Source organism: Gossypium raimondii, chromosome 13, assembly GCF_025698545.1.
Source record: "Gossypium raimondii isolate GPD5lz chromosome 13, ASM2569854v1, whole genome shotgun sequence".
Lineage (NCBI taxonomy): Eukaryota > Viridiplantae > Streptophyta > Magnoliopsida > Malvales > Malvaceae > Gossypium > Gossypium raimondii.
Window position 1 is genome coordinate 45,808,404 of NC_068577.1, and position 8,581 is coordinate 45,816,984.

The window sequence follows — 8,581 nt, forward strand, 5'->3', positions numbered from 1 at the left end:
GTGAACTTGATGGAGTATACAATGCAATAACATCCTTTGAGTTCGTTTTCGATTACATCTTATGATTGAGATGCTTGAAAGTATTGATGATTTATGTCAAGCTTTACGACACAAATCTTAGGAATACTTAATGCGATGCAATTGGTGTCATCGAAAAAAGCTCTTCTTCAAAAACCAAGAGAATGTGGATGGAATGTTCTATTTGAGAAGGTGAAATCATTTAGTGAAGACCATGATATAGAAGTTCCTGATTTAAATTCTCAACATAAAGTTGGTTGAAGTCGGCCTCGTAACCAAAGAGATAATATTACAATTAAGCATCATTATTGATTTGATATATTTATTTCTATTATAGATTCATTGTTATATGAAATGAATTCACGCTTCAGTGATAATGCAATGGAGTTTATGGCACTTAGCTTTGCTTTGGACCTGTGAGATGAATTTTTTTTGTTTGGATTGAAGATATTGGGTAGTGAATAATTTTTATTTAAATGATTTCACGGAGCTGAAAAAGCAACATCTAAAGATACAATTGGACCACTTTGAACTTGATGCTCATTAGAACTCAAAGTTGACAAAATTCATTTTGTGCTAAGTCTTTTGGTCTCTAGTGTAACAATAGAATGAACATTCTTATCCATGAAAATCATAAAGATGAGACTCCAAAATAAAATAAATGAATTTACTTGATAGCATACATCGAGAAGGACATAGCCCTACAATTTTCAACCGGTTCTCTCATTGATGACTTTAATTTAATGAAAATTCGAAGAGCCCAACTTTAAGAAATATATCTTAAGTTACTTCTATTTATGTTTTCTTTGTAAGTAGAGTATGTTGAAATTTAAGAAATAATCTTATTGGATTATATTTACAGTTTGTTCCTCTTGAAACCAAATCCTTGATTTATCTCTGACTACAAACTAAGTATGTTTTCATTGTCCATTCCTTTCTGGTAATGGCTCCACCAAAATACCATGTTGAAATACAAATGCTGGAGCAACTAAATAAGCGGTTTAAAGAGAAAAGTAATTTGCAGTTACAAAAATATATACATACATGGCTCCACCTTGATTTTGTCATTTTACCATCACTTGCATGGAAATTTCATTTCTAAAGAAAACAAATTCCTGGAATTTATGCTGCTGCTTCAATTTCCACTTTACTAGCCCCAATCTCTTTGGATTGGTTCTTTTTTAATATTATTTTAAAAACATTTTATTTTCTTTTTCAACCTCATATTTTTAACTAATCTTTTAGATAGATCCATATTTGTAATGTTTTTAGCATTTTATTTAATTCCAACATTATAGTTAAATAAATCATGTATAAAAAATTAAAATTGATTAAGGTAATTCACAAAAGTAAATGAATTATTTGAAGTTTAATATTGCATCAAGCTCAAACATTTCTGTGTATTTAATTGAGTCCAAAAAGAACAAAATAAAACGACTGAATATCCTTGTTTTTTAGAGGCATGCTTTGTGAAAGATGCTATAGACAACATATAAAACATGTGAATGAAATGAAATTATTATACAGATTCCATTTTAATTTTCAGCTATAATTGTATTTGCCAACCCCAAGAAATGAATGAATAAGAAATGAGAGAAGCAAGGACAAAAAGCAAATTTCTGATCTCAAATTCTACAATTTCATTACAAGAAAGAAAGAGCAAAATGAAGGGGATTAAATAAAATCCTTGAAATCATGTTGCAAAGCTTCTTCCAAGAAAAACCCAGACGCTTCCATTAACTCTGGGCTTAACCTAAACATCAGAACACAAAAGTCCATCTGGTTAAGCGCACCATCGCCATCGAAATCACCTTCTTTCACCATACACCTCAAATCATCATCACTCAAATCCTGTAAACCCAACAATGCCGAATTCTTCTTCAGGCTGTCGAAGGTGATCACCCCTTTTTCACTGTCCATCAACAAATTAAACCCATTGCAGAGTTCACCGATGAGACCTTCCCCTCCAAGCTTGTTAGCCATGATAGGCAAGAAATCCTCGAAACCCGATGAAGGATTTGCAGATGCTGAAGCCGAAGGTTTAGCCATGTGGAAGATGTTGGCGGAAACAGGGGGAGTGAGGATGTTGGCGGAGTCGATGGGAATATATAGGGAAGGGTGAAAGGAGAAGCGTAGAGATTTCGGAGAAAGAGGGAAAGACAACTAAGATACAGGTAATGTGGTCGTGAGATGGGAAATCAAATGGTTCGGTCCAGGGCTCAGGAACTGCTTCCTCCTTTCTACCTTCCAGGAAGGTTGCATAGGGTTACAATTGTCATTTTCTGGAAGGAATAGCGTAGTTTCTCAATTGTCTTTTTGGCTTTTGGAAGTCATCCTCCTCTTCTCCCCACTTTTGATTTATATGGATATTAATTTTTGGAGCTGGGATATTCGTGTAAATTTAAATACCAAATAATATATTAATTTTTATTTTGGCAGGGATTATTAATGGTAATTATAGCTTATATAAATATTTTTAAATTTTAAATGAATTTATAATTGAAACGTACAGTCTGGGTGTAGACAAAGAAAATAAATACTAAGGACCACTATAAAAGTTCAAAAATTATATTTTCATAAATTTAAAAACGACAAAAATGAAATAAAATGTAAATATAAATATAGGAATATGTTAAAATATAAAACACTTTATTAAAGAGGCAAGTTGAAAATGGACAGTAAACAGAGGTTTCTCAAAGGAAGGTCCCACGACAACGACTTTATTTTTTGTCTTATAAATTTTAATTTTGATTTCCAGTTATAGGGTTAGCTGCCTTTAGGTGATTCACTTTGAAGTCGGCGTTTGGTTGAAAAAAAAACTCTGCAACTTGCGATGGACAGGTTTAGCATAGATTATAAAGGATTCATGGGGATGATGAGATAGTGGTCAAAGTTGGCCTTTTCTCTTACAGACCAATATCCTCATCCGGCCGGCGTTGGAGTTTCTGATAGGAATATTTCAAAGATTTGACCGCATCTTTTGGCTTCATACCTCACCTTTTCTCGGAAGCTGGTGGATTCGTTTTCGGTCGCATGAATATCCATGCCAAAAAGAGAATTGAAATCGTAAAATGACGCCGGTAATGTTGTGTTATAACTAAACCTGTTGGAAGGCCCGTCTGATAAAACAGTAAAAATATGGGATTAAATAAAAATATTAGACTCGAAAATTGAGTTTGAGAAAAAAAAATTACGCTTGTTTAAAATACAGATCAAGTTCGGATTTGAACATTCAAGATCCGATCTTGGATCGACTCATTTTTTAAGTTTATAATATTTCATATTATGTTATTTTTATATATTATGTAATTTAGAACATATTAAAAACAATAAACCCATTCAAAATATATAATACTACTCTAATGTAAACATTAAAATTTATTCTTACCATTTGCAATTGATTGACGGAGATGTGCTTGTTATCAAGACGGAATAGAGACCCGGCCATTGCTAATTTATATAGAACACGGAAAAAAATTTAATAAAAAAAATCTTGAAAATATTAATAAAAAATATAATAAAAATAGAATTAGGATGGAAATAGAATTTTAGTAAAAAAAATTAAGAGAGAATTTGAGAGTTGATTGAGAAATTTGAGAGATTTAAGAGAGAAATGTGAGAAATTAGTAGGTAGGGAATTTATAGTTTTTTTTTACCGTTGAGGAGGGGGGACGACTATTTAAATAGCCGTTGAAAGTGACCGTTGGGGGAGGGGGAAAACGCTGAATTGGAAGCGTTTTTGCTTAGCACGCTGAGCTGGAAGCGCTTTACTAGTCAAAGGGGAAAAATGCTTCCAGTTGGACGCGCTTTAGCGAAATCGGCTCATTTTCGTTATTTTTAAAAAAAAAAATGGTCTATTTCCGTAATTTTGAAAAAAAGAGAGCTTTGTTTCATAATTTAGCCGATAATATTTGATGTTTATCTATACATAAATTTCATACACTGTTAATACAAGTAAAATATAATATAGGGAGGGTAAAATAAATTATAATTTGTATATAATTATATTTAAATAAAGTTTGATCTCATTATTTAAAAAAAATTCTATTATTTCAAGTTTTGTTGTAGTTGACTAAGACGATGAATAAAATATTTTCTCAAATAATAATCCAACGAATTTTCATATTAGAATTAGTAATTAAATTAAAATTCATATATAATAATATTATATGGTGAAACTCGGAGATTTACACATATAATTGTATATAGTGTGGGTTTCAAACTTGGGTACTTAGGACTCAAGGCTTCCACTTCTACCAATTGTGTCAAGTCCTTGTAGATCTCGTTTTTGAGTGCTTTGTTTGCTTTTGAAATATGAAAGAAGTTTTGGCAGACTTGCGAATTGAGGAAGAAGAAGAGAGTGGGGAGGTTGAGTTGTGGGAGATTGAACAAGAAGAAAACCTAACGGAGCAATCCTCAAACTTTTGTTTAGTCGGTTGTTTCCTTACAGCAACGGTTATCAACTTCCAATCGATGCGTATGGTGATGGCTAATCTCTGGCATCCTCTTGGAGGGGTTACTATTACCGATATCGAAGAAAAAAGAATCCTTTTTCGAATTTACTGTGAAGTTGACAGAGATAGGGTGGTTAAAGGGTCACCATGGACCTTTAACAATCATTTGCTCATCTTTTCAATTCTAAAAGAGGAGGATAGCCCTCTAGAAGTGCCTCTTAATCACGCAGAGTTCTGGGTTCAAATCCACAATCTTCCTTTAGGTTTGTATTCAAAGGCTATTGCATGACAGTTTGGTGATTTCATAGGCTCTTTTGTGGATTACGATACAAAAGCAATTACAATAGGGCTACGAAATTTCATGAGAATCAGAGTTCAGGTGGATGTCTGAAAACTTTTGAAGAAACGAAAGAAACTGCTGATTGCCAAAACGAGGGAATGTTCTGTCAGTTTCAAATACAAGAAGTTAACGACGTTTTGTTTTTTGTGTGGTCGATTAGGACATGGGGAAAGTTTCTGTCCGATTCATATGTCTCAAGGAAGCAAAGATCTGTAGTTGGGATAGGACATTTCTCTGAAAGCTCCTCCACGAAGAGCGACGGCTTGTGGTAGTCCATGGCTAAGGGAACCCGGCTCCGATTGGGGCATAATTTTAGGAGCATCAGGATCTAATCAAAGGGAGTGATTTTAAGAATCAGCAAATTCCTAATTTGGTGCGCAATTATGGAGCTAATTTGGGGTTAAACTTGATGGGCAAGTCTCTCTTTCCTAAATAAGATAGCACTAATGAGGTGGACATTATAGAGGAGGGAGGAATTAATGAAGAACGAACCATTCTAATAAATGAAGGGGAAAAAAGACTAAGGTCTAACATTATTCCAGATGTTTCCTTACAAAAGGATTCTACTGAAATACAAAGGGAGTGGCTCAACACTTGCCAAAATGATAAATTGACTGAACCTGCAAAATGGGTTAGTTAAGTATTATGAAAATTATGAGCTAGAACGTCCGTGGACTAGGGAATCCATGGTCCGTTCGACGTGTTCAGCATATGCTGAAGGACTATCGTCCCCATATTTTTTTTCTTTATGGAAACAAAAATTGATGTGTACAGAATGGAGAGAATAAGGAAAAAATTCGGGTTTCAGAATGGGATTGGAGTCTCGGCTACTTGTACTAGGGGAAGTCTCTCTCTTGGATGGACAAATGAGGTGGATATCAGGCTTATGGGTTACAATGATAATTGCATCGATGTTATGGTCATTAATGATGGTAATAGACCCGACTGGCGTCTAGCTGGTTTCTACGGAGCTCCTGACATTAGAGACAGAGTTAATTCCTGGAATCTGCTAAAAAGTCTCAGTCATAACTTCTCTGAAGCTTGGGTAGTTCTGGGTGACTTTAATGAAATTCTTTCAAACCAAGAAAAATGTGGAGGGCAGTACAGAGAGGAGAAGCAGATGGATGCATTCAGAGAGGTTTTGGATCACTGTGCTCTCACAGATTTAGGCTATCAGGGACGCTGGTACACTTGGGAAAATGGGAATTTTGAGTCAACCAACATTTGAGAAAGGCTGGATAGAGGGGTGGCAAATCTTCGATGGTACAATCTTTTCTCTAATTACAAACTTCTTATTTAGATAATTTTACTTCGAATCATTGCCCTATTTTTCTTGATACAGATTATTCAAAGGGTAATAGAAATATAGCCAAAGATCAGGGCTTCCGATTTGAGAGAACGTGGCTTTTGGAAGAGTCATGTGAAAATGAAGTTCAATCTCTTTGGGAAACCAATAAGCACCTAAAGATCCCGGATTGCCTCCATGCAGTTGGTGAAGGATTACGTAACTGGGCTTTGATGATTAAAAGGGAGAAATACCATAAAATTAGTTTTCTAAAGCGTAGATTGAATGTTCTTTACAATGCTTCGCCGAATGATGAGAAATTGGAAGAGCTTATTGAAGCTAAGCTTGATCTTAATATGGAAATTGACAAAACAGAGTTATATTGGGAGCAAAGGGCCAGATCAAATTGGATTCAGTATGGTGATCGTAATATGAGTTTTTTCCATAGTCCTGCTTCCACTAAACGCCGAATAAATAAGATTAGAAGCTAAAGGGTGAGGATGGCTCATTTATTACTAAAGAGAATGAAATGATGAAGATCGCTGTCAGTTATTTTAAGGATTTATTTGCTAGCTCTCGTTATAATGATGACAAAATTGTGTATGAAGGGATAACCTCCAAGATATCCTCTTCAATGAATGAGCATCTGTTGCATGAGTTCAAGGTGGAGGAAATTAACGAGGCTATTCAGGAGATGGGTCCGACTAAAATGCCAAGATATAATGGCTTCCATGCAGTTTTCTTCTAAAAATTCTGGCATATACTTGGGTAAGATGTGGCGCAGTATTGTTTACAAGTCCTTAAGAGGGAGATATCACTAAACGAGGTAAACTTTACCAATATTATTCTTATACCCAAAGTAAATGATGCGAGCATGATGTCATTGTTTAGTCCTATCAGTCTATGTTCGATATGATACAAAATAATCTTTAAGACCGTTGCTAAAAGACTCAAAATGGTTTTGGATCAGTGTATTGATCACGCCCAAGGAGCGTTTGTGCCAGGGAGACTCATTTTAGATAACATACTAGTGGCCTACGAGGTTTTACATGCGTTGAAAAGAAAGCGTAAAGGGAAAAAAAGTTCGTTTGCTCTTAAGGTCGACATGAGCAAAGCCTATGATAGAGTGGAATGGGTTTTTTTAGAAGGCATGATGACAAAAATGGGCTTTGTGACTAAGTGGATTAATATGGTTATGCATTTCATTTTCTCGGTTTCATATACAGTCAATTTCAATGGGTTTTCAAGCGATAGATTTTTCCCTCAATGGGGGTTGCATCAAGGTGACCCTTTAAGCCCTTATCTTTTTCTACGTTGCATTGAGGGTTTCTCATCTTTACTAGACTTTACTGTTCAGATGGGTAATTTAAGAGGGGTGAAGGTATGTAGGGGAAGCCCAACTGTCACTCATCTATTTTTTGCTGACAATAGCATTGTTTTTGGTAAAGAAAGCGAATTAAGAGGGCGGGTCCTGTTGGATATTTTGAGACGGTATGAATCTTGTAACACCCCTAACCCGTATCCATCGTTGGAATAGGGTTTTGAGGCATTATCAGAGATTATAGAACATTTTTGGATAATTCGAGTCATTTACAATTCACTTTTTGAATTTATTCGTAAAGTCCCTTAAATGGACCTTCGAGGCCCAAATCATGCATTAGAACCGGGTCAAGACTAAATTGGATTCTTAGAAATTTTTTTACAAAATTTAAAAATTTTTCTCACATATAGGGGTCACACACCCGTGTGACTTGGGGACACGCCTGTGTGGCGTGGCAGTGTGGCTCACATGGCCGTGTCTCTAGGGTGTGTAACTCTCTGACTTGCACCTATGAAGAAACTTGAGTCACACAGCCTGGAAACTTGCCCGTGTCACTAGGCCTTGTGGCATTCTGATTATATTCATTTTTGGTGCAGGTTTCACATGGCCTTGGCACACGCCCATGTTCAAGGCCATGTCCTTCATATGGCTGATACACACGCCCGTGTGCTCTGCCCATGTGCTAATCTGATTTTAAACTCTAAGATGCATGGGACACATGGCCAGAACACAAGCCTATGTTTTAAGCCGTGTGTTACGGTCATGACACACGCCCATGTGGACAAAAATCAGGTTATTTTCCAAGCCTTATTTCTCACCCATTTGGTCTTTTATCTTTACCAATATTTTAATACATTCAAGTACAAATTTAAGAGATTCAACCAAACCTTATAGTTATCACCATTTGTTCATTTCATAGCCATATCAATAGCCATCATTTTGTTGTATTTCAAATAAATACATATAATCATACATAAGCATGCAATTCACTATTTCTTCCTGTCAATCACAATTTCAAATGACAGATTCATGTAAATGAGCTCAATATCATTAGCTGTTTAATTTCTGTCACTTAAATTCACATACACATAATTTATTAACATAACCTGTCAAACACAATCTCTAAATGATGAAATCACATAATTGAGCTCAATTTTACTGTT

The 8,581-nt window shown here is 35.3% G+C and overlaps 1 protein-coding gene across 1 annotated transcript; it reads right to left on the reverse strand.

Moving 5' to 3' along the window:
* Positions 1-1,621: 1,621 nt before the first annotated feature.
* On the reverse strand, positions 1,622-2,280 carry LOC105784132 (calcium-binding protein KRP1). Its single transcript, XM_012609930.2, has one exon. The coding sequence runs from the start codon at positions 2,065-2,067 to the stop codon at positions 1,693-1,695; it is 375 nt and encodes a 124-aa protein (XP_012465384.1). The 5' UTR covers positions 2,068-2,280; the 3' UTR covers positions 1,622-1,692.
* Positions 2,281-8,581: the final 6,301 nt, after the last annotated feature.

What these genes read in the sequence shown, in the direction of transcription:
- LOC105784132 (XM_012609930.2), bottom strand. Translation starts at nt 2,067, where the DNA reads ATGGCTAAACCTTCGGCTTCAGCATCTGCAAATCCTTCATCGGGTTTC.